This window comes from Meleagris gallopavo, unplaced genomic scaffold, assembly GCF_905368555.1.
Source record: "Meleagris gallopavo unplaced genomic scaffold, MGAL_WU_HG_1.1 scaffold_6, whole genome shotgun sequence".
Classification (NCBI taxonomy): domain Eukaryota; kingdom Metazoa; phylum Chordata; class Aves; order Galliformes; family Phasianidae; genus Meleagris; species Meleagris gallopavo.
In genome coordinates this window covers 49,195-66,958 of record NW_028147020.1, presented here as the reverse complement: position 1 = coordinate 66,958, position 17,764 = coordinate 49,195, and the positions used below count along the sequence as shown (strand labels likewise).

General features: G+C 45.8%; 1 protein-coding gene across 1 annotated transcript in view; it reads right to left on the bottom strand.

Moving 5' to 3' along the window:
• Positions 1 to 2,322: 2,322 nt before the first annotated feature.
• Positions 2,323 to 17,764, bottom strand: part of LOC146541986 (purine nucleoside phosphorylase-like) — a 36,628-nt gene continuing 21,186 nt past the window's right edge. The window contains 2 exon segments of the mRNA XM_085215148.1: positions 2,323 to 6,650; positions 15,690 to 15,871. Coding sequence (XP_085071274.1) covers positions 6,421 to 6,650; positions 15,690 to 15,871 — 412 coding nt within the window. The 3' untranslated portion in view covers positions 2,323 to 6,420.

The window sequence follows — 17,764 nt, the reverse complement described above, 5'->3', positions numbered from 1 at the left end:
CCAAAATCCCCCAATTTTGACCCAAAATTGATCCCCACATTTCCCATAATTTCCCCCATATATCCAAAATATCTCCAAATTACCCCAAATTCCCCCCTTTTTTCCCCAAATATCCCCAAATTACCCCAAATTTTCCCCCAAATTTCCCCCAGTTTCCCCCTATTTCCCCCAAAGATCCCCAAATTCCCCCAAATTCCCCCAAATTTCCCCTTTTTACCCAAATATCCCCATTTTTCCCCCAAATTTCCCCAAATAAACCCCAAATTTCTCCCATTTTACCCCATACATCCCAAATTTTCCCCAAATTTCCCCAATTTTCCCCAAGTTTTCCCCCAAATGTCCCCAACTTTTCCCTTATATCCCCAAATTTCCCCAAATAACCCCAATTTTTCCCCAAATGTCGCCCATATATCACAAATTTCCCCAAAATACCCCAAATAACCTCAAATTTTCCCCAAATAACCCCCAATTTTCCCCCAATATCCCAAATTTTCCCCAAAATGTCCCCAAAATACCCCAATTTTCCCTCAATTTTCCCCAAATAATTCCGAATTTCCCCAAATCCTCCCATAAATTCCCCAAATATCCCAAATTCTCCCACAAATTCCCCTAATTTCCCCAAATTTTCTTGAATTTCCCCAAATTCCCCCAATTTTTCTAAAATATCCCAAAATATCTCCCAAATTTCCACCAAATTTCCCCAATTTTCCCCAAATTTCTCCTAATATCCCAAATTCTCCCACCAAATATCCCAAATTCCCCTCAAATATCCCCAAATTTTCCCCAAATTTCCCCAAATTTCCCCAAATATCCCCAAATATCCCCAAATTTCCCCGAATTTTCCCCAAATACCCCCAAATTTTCCCACAGTTTCCCCAAATATCCCAAATTTTCCCCCCATATTTCCCCCAAATTTCCCAATTTTCCCCAAATAACCCCAAATTTCCCCCAAACTTCCACCAATTTCCCCAAATTTCCCCAAATTTCCCCAAATTTCCCCAAATTTCCCCAAATTTTCCCCAAATACCCCAAATTTTCCCACAATTTCCACAAACATCCCAAATTCTCCGCCATATTTCCCCCAAATTTCCCAATTTTCCCCAAATAACCCAAATTTCCCCCAAACTTCCACCAATTTCCCCAAATTTCCCCAAATATCCCAAAATATCCCCAAATTTCCCCAAATTTCCCCAAATTTTCCCCAAATAATCCCAAATTTTCCCACAATTTCCACAAATATCCCAAATTCCCCCCCAAATTTTCCCCAAATTTCCCAATTTTCCCCCAATTTCCCCCAAATTTCCCCAAATTTCCCCCCAATTTCCCCCAATTTTCCAATTTTTCCCCAATTTTCCCCCAAATTTCCCCAAATTCTCCCCCAAATTTCCCCCAAAATCCCCATTTTCCCCCATTTTTCCCCCAGTCCCCCCCCAATGTCCCCCCGTCCCTCCCTTTCCCCCTCCCCCTCTCTTAATTAATCCTCCCAGTTAATTAACGCCCCCGGCTTCGTTTGCGTCACGCTGTTCCCGCAGTGCCTTTATTAATTACATTTCGTAATTAACTGATCCCAAAAGGGAGGGGAGGGGAGTTTCTCCAAATTACCCAAATTTTCCCCAAATTACCCCAAATTTTCCTCCAAATTTCCCCAATTCACCTCAAATATCCCTAAATTCCCCCAAATAACCCCAAAATTCCCCCATAAATCCCAATTTTCCCCCCAAATGTTCCCAAATATCCCCAAACTTCCCGAAATTTTCCCCATATGACCCCAAATTTCCCCATTTTTCCCAAATATGCCCAGATTTCCCCCAATTTTCCCCAAATAAACCCAAATTTTCCTCCAAATTTCCCCATATATCCCCAAATTTCCCCAAATTACCCCAAATTTCTCCCATTTTCCCCCAAATTTCCCAAAGTATCCACAAGTTTTCCTCAAAATGTCCCCAATTTTCCCCAAATATCCCCAAATTTCCCACAATTTCCCCCATATATCCAAAGTTTCCCCAAATTACCCCAAATTTCCCCTTTTTCCCCCAAATATCCCCATTTTTCCCCCGAATTTCCCCAAATAATCCCGAATTTTCCCCCATTTTCCTCCATATATCCCCAAATTTCCCCAAATACCCCCAAATTTTCCCAGAATTTCCACAAATACCCCAAATTCTCCCCAAATTCTCCCCAAATTTCCCCCTCAATTTCCCAATTTTCCCCCAATTTTTCCCCAATTCCCCCTCAATGTTCCCCCATCCCTCCCTTCCCCCACCCCGTCTTAATTAACCCTCCCGCTAACGAACCGTGCCCTCATTAACGCCCCCGGCTTCGTTTGCGTCACGCTGTTCCTGCAGTGCCTTTATTAATTACATTTCGTAATTAACTGATCCCAAAAGGGAGGGGAGGGGGAGGGGTTGACCCAATTAATTGGTCCCGTTTAACCGTTGTTAATTAATTAATAGGGGGGAAAGGGGGGTTAATTAGGGGAGGGGGTTACTAATTAATGCCCGATGGTAATGAAGCCGTGGGGCTGGTCCTTGTGGGGGCAACATGGGATCTACATGGGATTAACATGGGATCAACATGGGGTGGACATGGGATCGACATGGGATTAACATGGGATTGACATGGGGTCAATGTGGGGTTTACATGGGATTGACATGGGATTAACATGGAATGGTCATGGGATTGACATGGGATTTACATGGGATCGGCATCAGATCAACATGGGATTAACATGGGATCAATATGGGCTGGACATGGGATTAACATGGGGTCAACGTGGGCTTTACATGGGATTGACATGGGATTAACATGGAATGGTCATGGGATTGACATGGGAGCAACATGGGATTTACATGGGATCGGCATCAGATCAACATGGGATTAACATGGGATCAATATGGGATTAACATGGGATTGACATGGGAGCAACATGGGCTGGACATGAGACTGGCATAGGGTCAACATGGGATTAACATGAGATCGACATGGGATTAACATGGGGTCAACGTGGGATTTACATGGGATCAACATGGGATCAACGTGGGATCAACGTGGGACCAATATGGGATCAACATGGGATGGACATGGGATCAACATGGGACTGGGAAGGGATGAACATGGAGTGGACATGGGATGGGCATGGGATTGCCATGGGGTCAACATGAGATCTACATGTGATTAACATGGAATGGTCATAGAATGGTCACAGAATGGTCATGGGATCTACATGGGATCTACATGGGACCAACATGAGATCGACATGGGTTCTACATGGGATTGAGATGGAATAAACATGGGATAGACATGGGATGAACACGGGATGGACACGTGAGTAACACGTGATTAAGTGCTGACATGGAACCGACACGTCCGTGAGGTGACACGCGTGACCAAGAGCTGTGAACATGGGATGAACATGGGAGGGTCACGTGACCGTCAGGCAGCCAACACGGTGTTAACATGGGATGGAGGCAGGCACAACAGGGAATTAACATGGGGTTAACATGGGATTAACACGGGATCTACATGGGATTAACACGGGATGGAGGCAGGAACGGTGGTAAATCAACATGGGATGAACATGGGAAGAACACGGGATCTACATGGGATTGACATGGGATGGAGGCAGGCACGGTGGTGAATCAACATGGGATGAACATGGGATCAACATGGGATGGAAACAGGCATGGTGGTGAATCAACATAGGATTAATATGGGATGAACACGGGATCATCATGGGATTGACATGGGATTAATATGGAATGGAAACAGGCACGGTGGTGAATCAACATGGGATTAACATGGGATCTATGTGGGATTAACATGGGATGGAGACAGGCACAACAGTGAATCAACATGGGATTAACATGCATTAACATGGGACGGAGACAGGCACAGTGGTGAATCAACATGGGATTAACATGAGATGAACACGGGATCATCATGGGATTAACATGGGATCAACATGGATGGAGACAGGCACAACGGTGAATCAACATGGGATTAACATGGGATGAACACGAGATCATCATGAGATTAACATGGGAAGGAGACAGGCACGGTGGTGAATCAACATGGGATTAACATGGGATGAACACAGGATCATCACGGGATTAACATGGGAAGGAGACAGGCACGGTGGTGAATTAATATGGGATTAGCATGGGATTAACACAGGATCATCACAGGATTAACATGGGACGGAGACAGGCATGGTGGTGAATCAACATGGGATTAACATGGGATGAACACGGGATCATCACGGGATTAACATGCATTAACATGGGACGGAGACAGGCACGGTGGTGAATCCACATGGGATTAACATGAGATGAACACGGGATCATCATGGGATTAACATGGGATTAACATGGATGGAGACAGGCACAGTGGTGAATCAACATGGGATTAACATGGGATGAACACGGGATCATCATGGGATTAACATGGGAAGGAGGCAGGCACGGTGGTGAATCAACATGGGATTAACATGGGATGAACACAGGAACATCACGGGATTAACATGGGATGGAGGCAGGCACGGTGGTGAATCAACATGGGATTAACATGGGATTAACACGGGATCATCATGGGATTAACATGGGACTGAGACAGGCACGGTGGTGAATCCACATGGGATTAACATGGGATGAACACGGGATCATCATGGGATTAACATGGGATCAACATGGATGGAGAAGGCACAACGGTGAACCAACATGGGATTAACATGAGAAGAACACGGGATCAACACGGGATCAACATGGGATGAAGTGCTGACGTGTCAACGAGGCACATGTGAGCAACATACCACGAACACGAGATGCGCGTGGGATGGTCACGTGAGCAGCAGGCAGCTGACATGGGTGGGACACGGGGTGGTCACGTGACCAGCAGGCTGACAACACGGGATGGACACGGGATTAACATGGGATGGAGAGGAATTGAACATGGCTTAACATGGGATGGACACGGGATCAACATGGGACGAACACGGGACAGAGATGAGTACAGCAGCGAATCAACATGAGATCAACATGGGTTTAACATGGGATGGACACGGGATTAACATGGGATTAACACGGGATAGAAATGAGGACAACAGCGAATCTAACATGGGATTAACATGGAATCTACATGGGATTAACACGGAATCAACATGGGATGAACATGGGCTAGAGGTGAGTACTGCAGTGAGTCAACATGGGATCAACACGGGATGAACATGGGATGGACATGGGATTGACATGGGATTAACACAGGATGGAGATGAGAACAGCAGTGGATAACATGGGATTAACATGGGATGAACATGGGATGGAAATGAGTACAGCAGTGACTCAAACATGGGATCAACACGGGATGACATGGGATGGACACGGGATCAATGTGGGATGGACACGGGTAGAGCAGCAAAGCAACATAGGATCAACATGGGATGAACACGGGATCAACACGGGATGGACATGGGATCTATATGGGACGGATACAGGAGGAACATGGGATCTACATGGGATGGGCATGGGATCAACATGGGATGCATATGGGTAGAGCAGCAAAGCAACACGGGATCAACATGGGATCAACATGGGATCAACATGGGATGGACACAGGTAGAGCACCAAAGCAACATGGGATCAACATGGGATCGACATGGGATCGATAAGGGATCAACATGGGATGGACACGGGATCTACATGGGATATGCATGGGTAGAGCAGCAAAGCAACATGGGATCAACGTGGGATGGACACGGGATCAACATGTGATGGACACAGGATCTACACGGGTACAGCAGCAAAGCAACATGGGATGGACATGGGAGCAACACGGGATCTACATGGGATGGACGCAGGTAGAGCAGCAAAGCAACGTGGGATCAACATGGGATGGACATGGGATCAACATGGGATCAACACAGGATGGACACGGGATCAACATGGGATGGACACGGGATCGACATGGGATCTACATGGGATGAACATGGGATCAACATGGGATGGACACGGGATCAACATGGGATCTACATGGGATGGGCATGGGATCAACAAGGGATGCACACGGGCAGAGCAGCAAAGCAACATGGGATGGACACGGGATCCGCATGGGATCAACACGGGATGGTCACGGGATCTACACAGGATGGACACAGGACGAACACGGGATGAACACGTGATGAACACAGGACAGAGACACGGGCACAGTGCTATTCCACCACGGGGCCGACACACCGCCAACCCACGCACCGAACACGCCAAGAACACGCCAAGAACACGCCAAGAACACGCCAAGACGACGCCAAGACGACGCCAAGACGACGCCACGAATCCCTGCCGCTTTCCATGATGGTTCCATGACGATTCCACGCCGTTTCGCTCCCGCACCCCGCCCTTTAGCGTGTCCTTAGCGTGCGCTAAGCGTGTTCTAAGCGTGCGCCGTAGCCAAACGTGGCGCTAAAGCTTTCAGAAGGGTTCGGAGGTGCCGGGATCCGGCCTGAGCCGCTTCCAGAACTTCTTGGTGCCCTTTTGGACCTTCATCCGTGTCACCGGAGCCGTCCTCAGCCGCGCCGGGAGCCATGTTGGTGATCAGGGAAAGGCCCAGCAATCGCAAACCGCAATGGCGAGCAGCCACCGCCTCGGCCACCGTGCTCATGCCTGGAGGGAGGAAGGGGGGACACGCTAAGGACACGCTAAGGACGCGCCGAGGGCTGTTTGCCCCCAAAAATGGCCCAAAAGGGTCGAAAATTTGACTCGAGTTTTCCTCAAATTCCCCCAAATATCCCCAAATTCTCCCAAAATATCCACAAATTCCCCCAAATATCCCAAATTTCTCCCAAATTTACCCAATTTTACCCCCAAAGGGGGAGAGAACACGCTAAGGACACGCTAAGGACACGCTAAGGACGCGCCGAGGGCTGTTTGCCCCCAAAAATGGCCCCAAAGGGTTGAAAATTTGACTCAAATTGGGCCCAAATTTCCCCTGTTTGGCCCTAAATCTCCTCAAGTTCCTCCAAAATATCCCAATTTACCCCAAATTACAGCAAATTTACCCAAATTTCCCCAAATTTCCCAATTAACCCCTGATTACCCCAAATTTAACCAAATTTACCCCAAATATCCCCAGTTTCCCCCCCAAACATGCCCAAATATCCCCAAATTCCTCCAAAATATCCCCAAATTCACCCAAATATCCAGAATTTCTCCCAAATTTCCCGATTAACCTCTAATTTCCCCAAATTTACCCAATTTTACCCCCAAGGGGTGGGAGAACGTGCTAAGGACACGCTAAGGACACGCTAAGGACACGCTAAGGACGCGCCAAGAGCTGTTTGCCCACAAAAGTGGCCCCAAAGGGTCGAAAATTTGACTCGAATTTTCCTCAAATTCCCCCAAATATCCCCAAATTCACCCAAATTTCCCCAGATTTTTCCCAAATATCCCCAAATTTCTCCAAATTTCCCAATTAACCCCTGATTACCCCAAATTTAACCAAATTTACCCCAAATATCCCCAGTTTCCCCCCCAAACATGCCCAAATATCCCCAAATTCCTCCAAAATATCCCCAAATTCACCCAAATATCCAGAATTTCTCCCAAATTTACCCAATTTTACCCCCAAAGGGGGGGAACACGCTAAGGACACGCTAAGGACACGCTAAGGACGCGCCGAGGGCTGTTTGCCCACAAAAGTGGCCACAAAGGGTCGAAAATTTGACTCGAGTTTTCCTCAAATTCCCCCAAATATCCCCAGATTCACCCAAATTTTCCCAGATTTTTCCCAAATATTCACAAATTGACCCCAAATATTCCTGATTTTCCCCCCAAATATCTCCAATTTTCTCCCAAATACACACAAATTTCCCCCAAATTTCCCAATTAACCCCTGATTACCCCAAATTTAACCAAATTTACCCCGAATATCCCCAGTTTCCCCTCCAAACATGCCCAAATATCCCCAAATTCCTCCAAAATATCCCCAAATTCACCCAAATATCCAGAATTTCTCCCAAATTTCCCGATTAACCTCTAATTTCCCCAAATTTCCCCAAATTTACCCAATTTTACCCCAAGGGGTGGGAGAACGTGCTAAGGACACGCTAAGGACACGCTAAGGACACGCTAAGGACGCGCCAAGAGCTGTTTGCCCACAAAAGTGGCCCCAAAGGGTCGAAAATTTGACTCGAGTTTTCCTCAAATTCCCCCAAATATCCCCAAATTCTCCCAAAATATCCACAAATTCCCCCAAATATCCAGAATTTCTCCCAAATTTACCCAATTTTACCCCCAAAGGGGGGGAACACACTAAGGACACGCTAAGGACACGCTAAGGACGCGCCGAGGGCTGTTTGCCCACAAAAGTGGCCACAAAGGGTCGAAAATTTGACTCGTTTTCCTCAAATTCCCCCAAATATCCCCAAATTTCTCCAAAATATCCACAAATTCCCCCAAATATCCCAAATTTCTCCCAAATTTACCCAATTTTACCCCCAAAGGGGGGGAGAACACGCTAAGGACACGTTAAGGACACGCTAAGGACGCGCCGAGGGCTGTTTGCCCACAAAAGTGGCCCCAAAGGGTCGAAAATTTGACTCGAGTTTTCCTCAAATTCCCCCAAATATCCCCAGATTCACCCAAATTTTCCCAGATTTTTCCCAAATATTCACAAATTGACCCCAAATATTCCTGATTTTCCCCCCAAATATCTCCAATTTTCTCCCAAATACACACAAATTTCCCCCAAATTTCCCAATTAACCCCTGATTACCCCAAATTTAACCAAATTTACCCCGAATATCCCCAGTTTCCCCTCCAAACATGCCCAAATATCCCCAAATTCCTCCAAAATATCCCCAAATTCACCCAAATATCCAGAATTTCTCCCAAATTTCCCGATTAACCTCTAATTTCCCCAAATTTCCCCAAATTTACCCAATTTTACCCCAAGGGGTGGGAGAACGTGCTAAGGACACGCTAAGGACACGCTAAGGACACGCTAAGGACGCGCCAAGAGCTGTTTGCCCACAAAAGTGGCCCCAAAGGGTCGAAAATTTGACTCGAGTTTTCCTCAAATTCCCCCAAATATCCCCAAATTCTCCCAAAATATCCACAAATTCCCCCAAATATCCAGAATTTCTCCCAAATTTACCCAATTTTACCCCCAAAGGGGGGGAACACACTAAGGACACGCTAAGGACACGCTAAGGACGCGCCGAGGGCTGTTTGCCCACAAAAGTGGCCACAAAGGGTCGAAAATTTGACTCGTTTTCCTCAAATTCCCCCAAATATCCCCAAATTTCTCCAAAATATCCACAAATTCCCCCAAATATCCCAAATTTCTCCCAAATTTACCCAATTTTACCCCCAAAGGGGGGGAGAACACGCTAAGGACACGCTAAGGACACGCTAAGGACGCGCCGAGGGCTGTTTGCCCACAAAAGTGGCCCCAAAGGGTCGAAAATTTGACTCGAGTTTTCCTCAAATTCCCCAAATATCCCCAAATTCCTCCAAAATATCCCCAAATTCACCCAAATTTTCCCAGATTTTTCCCAAATATTCACAAATTGACCCCAAATATTCCTGATTTTCCCCCAAATATCTCCAATTTTCTCCCAAATACACACAAATTTCCCCCAAATTTCCCAATTAACCCCTGATTACCCCAAATTTAACCAAATTTACCCCGAATATCCCCAGTTTCCCCTCCAAACATGCCCAAATATCCCCAAATTCCTCCAAAATATCCCCAAATTCACCCAAATATCCAGAATTTCTCCCAAATTTCCCAATTAACCTCTAATTTCCCCAAATTTCCCCAAATTTACCCAATTTTACTCCCAAGGGGTGGGAGAACACGCTAAGGACACGCTAAGGACACGCTAAGGACGCGCCGAGGGCTGTTTGCCCACAAAAGTGGCCCCAAAGGGTCGAAAATTTGACTCGAATTTTCCTCAAATTCCCCCAAATATCCACAAATTCACCCAAATTTCCCCAGATTTTTCCCAAATATCTCCAAATTTCTCCCAAATTTCCCAATTAACCTCTGATTTCCCCAAATTTAACCAAATTTCACCCAAATATCCCCAGTTTCCCCCCAAAACATGCCCAAATATCCCCAAATTCCTCCAAAATATTCCCAAATTTCCCCCAAATATCCCCAGATTTCCCAAAATTTCCCCAACTTTTCCCAAATTTCCCCAAATTTCCCCCAATTTTCCCCAAATATCCCCAGATTTCCCCCAAATGTCCCCAAATTCACCCAAATTTTCCCAGATTTTTCCCAAATATCCCCAAATTGACCCCAAATTTCCCAATTAACCCCTGATTACCCCAAATTTAACCAAATTTACCCCAAATATCCCCAGTTTCCCCCCCAAACATGCCCAAATATCCCCAAATTTTTCCAAAATATCCCCAAATTTCCCCCAAATATCCCCAAATTTCCCCAAATATCCCCAGATTTCCCAAAATTTCCCCAACTTTTCCCAAATTTCCCCAAATTTCCCCCAATTTTCCCCAAATATCCCCAGATTTCCCCAAATGTCCCCAAATTCACCCAAATTTTCCCAGATTTTTCCCAAATATCCCCAAATTGACCCCAAATTTCCCAATTAACCCTGATTACCCCAAATTTAACCAAATTTACCCCAAATATCCCCAGTTTCCCCCCCAAATATGCCCAAATATCCCCAAATTCACCCAAATATCCCAAATTTCCCCCAAATACTCCCAAATTTCCCCCAAATATCCCAAATTTCTCCCAAATTTCCCCAAATATCCCCAATTTTACCCCCAAGGGGGGAGAACGCGCTAAGGACACGCTAAGGACACGCTAAGGACACGCTAAGGGCTGTTTGCCCCCAAAAATGGCCCCAAAGGGTTGAAAATTTGACTCAAATTGGGCCCAAATTTCCCCTGTTTGGCCCTAAATCTCCTCAAGTTCCTCCAAAATATCCCAATTTACCCCAAATTACAGCAAATTCAACCAAATTCCCCACATTTGCCCCAAATATCCCCAAATTTCACCCCAAAACTTCTCCAAAACATCCCCAAATTTACCCAATTTTCCCCTGAATTTCCTCCAAATATCCCCCAAAATCCCCAAAATTTCACCCAAATATCCCCAAATTCCACCAAATTTCCCCTTCTCCCCAAATTTCCCCAATTTTCTCCCAAATATTCCCAAATTTACCCAATTTCCCCAAATTTACCCCCAAATATCCTCAATTTTCCCCAATTTCCTCCAAATATCCCAAATTAACCCAAATTCCCCCAAAATAACCCCAAATTCCCCCAAAATATCCACAAATTTCCACAAATTCCCACAATTTCCCCCATATTCCCCAAAATTCCCCAAATATTCCCCAAAATTCCTTGAATTTCCCCAAATTTCCCCCAAATATCCCAAAATTTCTCCCAAATTTCTCTCAAATTACCCAAATTCCCCAAATTTCCTCAAATTTACCCCCAAATATTGCAAATTTCCCCAATTTCCCCCAAATATACCAAATTTCCCCAAATTTCCCCAAATTTCCTCAAATTTCCCCCAAATATCCCAAATTAACCCAAATCCCACCCAAAATAACCCCAAATTTCCACAAATTTCCACAAACATCCCAGTTTTCCCCCCAAAATATCCCCAAATTTTCCTCCAATTCCCTCAAGTTTCCCCAAATTTCTTCAAAATATCCCCAAATTTCCAAAATTTCCCAATATTTCCCCCAAATTTCTCCAAATTTACCCAATTTCCCCCAAAATGTCCCCAAATTTCTCCAAATTTCCCCCAAATATCCCAAAATTTCTCCCAAATTTCCCCAAAATATCCCCAAATTTCACCCAAATATCCCCAAAATTCCCCAAATTTCCACAAATTTACGCCAAATAACCCCAAATTTCCCCAAATTTCCCCCATCCTTTCCCAAATGCCCCCAAATATCCCCCAATTTCCCCAAATATCCCAATTTTCCCCCAAATTTCCCCAAATATCCACAAATTTCTCCCAAATATCCCCAAAATTCCCCAAATTTCCACAAATTTACCCCAAATATCCCCAAAATTCCCCAAATTTCCCCCATCCTTTCCCAAATGCCCCAAATATCCCCCAATTTTCCCCAAATATCCCAATTTTCCCCCAAATTTCCCCAAATATCCCCAAATTTCTCCCAAATATCCCCAAATTCCACAAATTTCCCCAATTTCCCCCCAAATATCCCCAAATTTCTCCCAAATATCCCAATTTTCCCCCAAATTTCCCCAAATATCCCCAAATTTCCCCCAAAATTCCCCAAATTTCCCCCATCCTTTCCCAAATTTCCCAAAATATCCCCAAATTTCACCCAAATATCCCCAAATTTCCCAAAACTTCCCCAACTTTTCCCAAATTTCCCCAAATTTCCCCCAATTTTCCCCAAATATCCCCAAATTTCCCCCAAATGCCCCCAAATTCCCCCAAATTTCCCCTTTTCCCCAAATTTCCCCAAATTTCTCCCAAATATCCCAAAATTCACCCAAAACATCCCCAAAATTTCCCCCAATTTTCCCCATCTTTTCCCAAATTCTCCCAAATTTCCCCCAAATTTCCCCAAATTCTCCCCCAAATTTCCCCCCCAAATATTTTGGGGCCCCTTCTCCCCATTTTGGGGCCAATTTTCCCCATTTTGGATCCAATTTTCTCCATTTTGGGGCCAATTTTCCCCATTTTGGATCAAATTTTCTCCATTTTGGGCCAAATTTTCTCCATTTTGGATCCAATTTTCTCCATTTTGGGGCCAATTTTCCCCATTTTGGATCCAATTTTCTCCATTTTGGGGCCAATTCTCCCCATTTTGGATCAAATTTCTCCATTTTTGGGGCCAATTTTCCCCATTTTGGGACCAAATTTCTCCATTTTGGGACCAATTCTCCCCTCTTTTAGTCCAATTTTGTCAATTTTGGGGCTTCTTCTCCCCATTTTGAGGCCAATTTTCTCCCCATTTTGGGTCCAATTTTCCCCATTTTGGGACCAATTTTCTCAATTTTGGGACCAAATTTCTCCATTTTGGGATCAATTTTCTCCATTTTGGGGCTTCTTCTCCCCATTTTGAGGCCCATTTTCTCCCCATTTTGGGTCCAATTTTCCCCATTTTGGGGCCAATTCTCCCCATTTTGGATCAAATTTCTCCATTTTTGGGGCCAATTTTCTCCATTTTGGGGGCAATTTCCCCCATTTTGGGACCAAATTTCTCCATTTTGGGACCAATTCTCCCCTTTTTTAGTCCAATTTTGTCAATTTTGGGGCCAATTTTCCCCATTTTGGGACCAATTTTCTCAATTTTGGGACCAAATTTCTCCATTTTGGGATCAATTTTCTCCATTTTGGGGCTTCTTCTCCCCATTTTGAGGCCAATTTTCTCCCCATTTTGGGTCCAATTTTCCCCATTTTGGGGCCAATTCTCCCCATTTTGGATCAAATTTCTCCATTTTTGGGACCAATTTTCTCCATTTTGGGGCCAATTTTCTCCATTTTGGGACCAATTTTCCCCATTTTGAGGCCAATTTTCTCCATTTTGGGGCCAATTTTCTCCATTTCATCCAAATTCTCCCCATTTTGGGTCCGCTTTTCTCCATTTTGGGGCCAATTTTCTCCATTTCGGGTCCAATTTTCTCCATTTTGGGGCCAATTTTCTCCATTTCTGGTCCAATTTTCTCCATTTCATCCAAATTCTCCCCATTTTGGGGCCAATTTTCTCCATTTTGGGTCCAATTTTCTCCACTTCATCCCCTTCTCCCCATTTTGGACCCAATTTTCTCAATTTCGGGTCCAATTTTCTCCATTTCATCCAATTTCTCCCCATTTTGGGACCAGTTTTCTCCATTTCAACCCCTTCTCCCCATTTTGGGTCCAATTTTCCCCATTTTGGGACCAATTTTCTCCATTTCTGGTCCAATTTTCTCCATTTCATCCAAATTCTCCCCATTTTGGGGCCAATTTTCTCCATTTTGGGTCCAATTTTCTCCATTTCAACCCCCTTCTCCCCATTTTGGATCCAATTTTCTCAATTTCGGGTCCAATTTTCTCCATTTCATCCAAATTCTCCCCATTTTGGGTCCAATTTTCCCCATTTTGGGTCCAATTTTCTCCATTTCGAGTCCAATTTTCTCCATTTTGGGGCCAATTTTCTCCATTTCAATCCCCTTTCCCCCATTTTGGATCCAATTTTCTCCATTTTGGGACAATTTTCTCCATTTCGGGCCCCTTCTCCCCATTTTGAGGCCAATTTTCTCCATTTTGGGCCCGAGTCAATTTTCCCCATTTTGAGGCCAATTTTCTCCATTTTGGGGCCAATTTTCTCCATTTTGGGACCAAATTTCTCCATTTTGGGGCCAATTTTCTCCACTTCAACCCCCTTCTCCCCATTTTGGGTCCAATATTCTCCATTTTGGGGCCAATTCTCTCCATTTTGGGACCAATTTTCTCCATTTTGGGACCAATTTTCTCCACTTCAACCCCCTTCTCCCCATTTTGAGGCCAATTTTCTCCATTTTGGGTCCAATTTTCTCCACTTCAACCCCCTTCTCCCCAATTTGGTCCAATTTTCTCCATTTTGGGACGAAATTTCTTCATTTTGGTCCAAATTTCTCCATTTTGGGTCCAATTTTCTCCATTTTGGGGCCAATTTTCTCCATTTTGGGGCCAATTTTCTCCATTTTGGGGGCAATTTTCTCCATTTTGGGACCAATTTTCCCCATTTTGGGACCAATTTTCTCCATTTCAACCCCCTTCTCCCCATTTTGAGTCCAATTTTCTTCATTTTGGGTCCAACTTTCTCCAATTTGGTCCAATTTTCTCCATTTTGGGGCCAATTTTCTCCATTTTGGTCCAATTTTCTCCATTTTGGGGCCAATTTTCTCCATTTTGGGGCCAATTTTCTCCATTTCGGGCCCCTTCTCCCCATTTTGAGGCCAATTTTCTCCATTTTGGGTCCAATTTTCCCCATTTTGGGACCAATTTTCTCCATTTCGGGCCCCTTCTCCCCATTTTGAGGCCAATTTTCTCCATTTTGGTCCAATTTTCTCCATTTTGGGACCAATTTTCTCCATTTTGGTCCAAATTTCTCCATTTTGGGGCCAATTTTCTCCATTTTGGGACCAAATTTCTCCATTTTGGGACAAAATTTCTCCATTTTGGGGCCGATTTTCTCCACTTCCACCCCCTTCTCCCCGTTTTGGGTCCAATTTTCTCCATTTTGGGTCCAACTTTCTCCATTTTGGGGCCAATTTTCTCCATTTTGGTCCAAATTTCTCCATTTTGGGGCCAATTTTCTCCATTTCGGGCCCCTTCTCCCCATTTTGAGGCCAATTTTCTCCATTTTGGTCCAATTTTCTCCATTTTGGGGCCAAATTTCTCCATTTTGGTCCAATTTTCTCCATTTCGAGTCCAATTTTCTCCATTTTGGGGCCAATTCTCTCCATTTTGGGTCCAATTTTCTCCATTTTGGGTCCAATTTTCCCCATTTTGAGTCCAATTTTCTCCATTTTGGGTCCAATTTTCTCCACTTCAACCCCCTTCTCCCCATTTCGGGTCCAACTTTCTCCATTTCGGGTCCAACTTTCCCCACTTCAACCCCATTTTGGGACCACGCCTCCCCATTTTGACTCCATTTCTCCCCATTTTAGACCCTCATCCCCCCTTTCTTCACCCCCGGACCCCCGACTCACCCACAGCGTCAGCCCCCAACCTCTTCAGCATTCGACATTCGGCCGCCGTTTCGTAGCTCGGCCCCCCGACCCCCACGTAGACCCCCTCCCTTGCCCTCAATTCCGGGGGGCACAAACTCAAAGTCAGCCTCCTCAGCTCCGGGTCGTACAGATCCACCATGGGGGGAAAACGGGGTCCGAACCTGGGAACGAGGAGATGGGGGGAGGTTTTTTTGGGGGGGGGGGGAAAGCGGGGACCCCTATGGGGTCGTCGGGGATCTCGTCGAACCCATAGGGATGTCCCCAAAATCGTCGGCTCCAGTGGGGCGCCGTTGACCCCATAGGGACGTCGTTGAACCCCACTGAAACATTGTTGACCCCGTAAGGACATCAGTGACCCCAAAGACCCCATAGGGACATCATTGACCCCATTGGGACATCATTGACCCCAGTGACCCCATAGAGACATCATTGACCCCATTGGGACATCATTCACCCCAATGACCCCATAGGGACATCGTGGACCCCATAGAGACATCTGTGACCCCAATGACCCCATAGGGACATCAGTGACCCCAATGACCCCATAGGGACATCGTGGACCCCATAGAGACATCGTTGACCCCAATGACCCCATAGGGACATCAGTGACCCCAATGACCCCATAGGGACATCATTGACCCCATAGACACATCTGTGACCCCAATGACCCCATAGGAACATCATTGACCCCATTGACCCCATAGGGACATCATTGACCCCATAGGGACATCATTGACCCCATAGGGACATCATTGACCCCAGTGACCCCATAGGGACATCGTTGAACCCCACTGAAACACTGTTGACCCCGTAAGGACATCAGTGACCCCAAAGACCCCATAGGGACATCGTGGACCCCAATGACCCCATAGGGACATCGTTGACACCACTGAAACATTGTTGACCCCGTAAGGACATCAGTGACCCCAAAGACCCCATAGGGACATCACTGACCCCATTGGGACATCATTCACCCCAATGACCCCATAGGGACATCGTGGACCCCATAGAGACATCTGTGACCCCAAAGACCCCATAGGGACATCAGTGACCCCAATGACCCCATAGGGACATCGTTGACCCCATTGACCCCATAGGGACATCGTTGACCCCACTGAAACATCATTGATCCCATAAGGACATCTGAGATCCCATTGACCCCATAGGAACATCATTGACCCCATAGAAACATCGTTGACCCCATAATGACATCTGTGACCCCAATGATCCCATAGGGACATCAGTGACCCCAATGACCCCAAAACCAAACAACAGATCCCAAAAACCCCCCTAATTATCTCCAACCCCAATAATGACCCCAAATAACCAACCCCAAACCCCACTAATTACCCCCCAGCCCCACTCAGGACCCCAATAACTGCCCCCCAACCCCACTAACAGTCCCCAAAACCCCACTAATTAACCCCAAACCCCACTAATTACCCCAATAACTAATCCCAAACCCCACTAATTACCCCCCAACCCCTCTAATTACCCCCAAATCCCCACTAATTACCTCACTAACTGATCCCAAACCCCACTAATTACCCCAAACCCCACTAATGAGGAACCAAACCCACTAATGATCCCAATAACCAACCCCAAACCCCACTAATGACCCCAATAACAGCCCGAAGCCCCAACAACAGACCCCCAAACCCCACTAATTAACCCCAATAACCCCACTAATTACCCCCAATCCCCCACTAACGACCCCAAAACCCCACTAATAACCCCCAATCCCCACTAACGACCCCAAAACCCCACTAATTACCCCCAAGCCCCCACTAACGACCCCGAAACCCCACTAATTACCCCAATAACTAATCCCAAACCCCACTAATTACCCCCCAACCCCTCTAATTACCCCCCAAACCCCACTAATTACCCCAATAACTAATCCCAAACCCCACTAATTACCCCCAACCCCTTTAATGACCCCCAAATCCCCACTAATGACCCCACTAACTGACCCCAAAACCCCACTAATTACCCCCCTACCCCTCTAATGACCCCAATAACTGCCCCCCCAGCCCCACTAACGACCCCAAAAC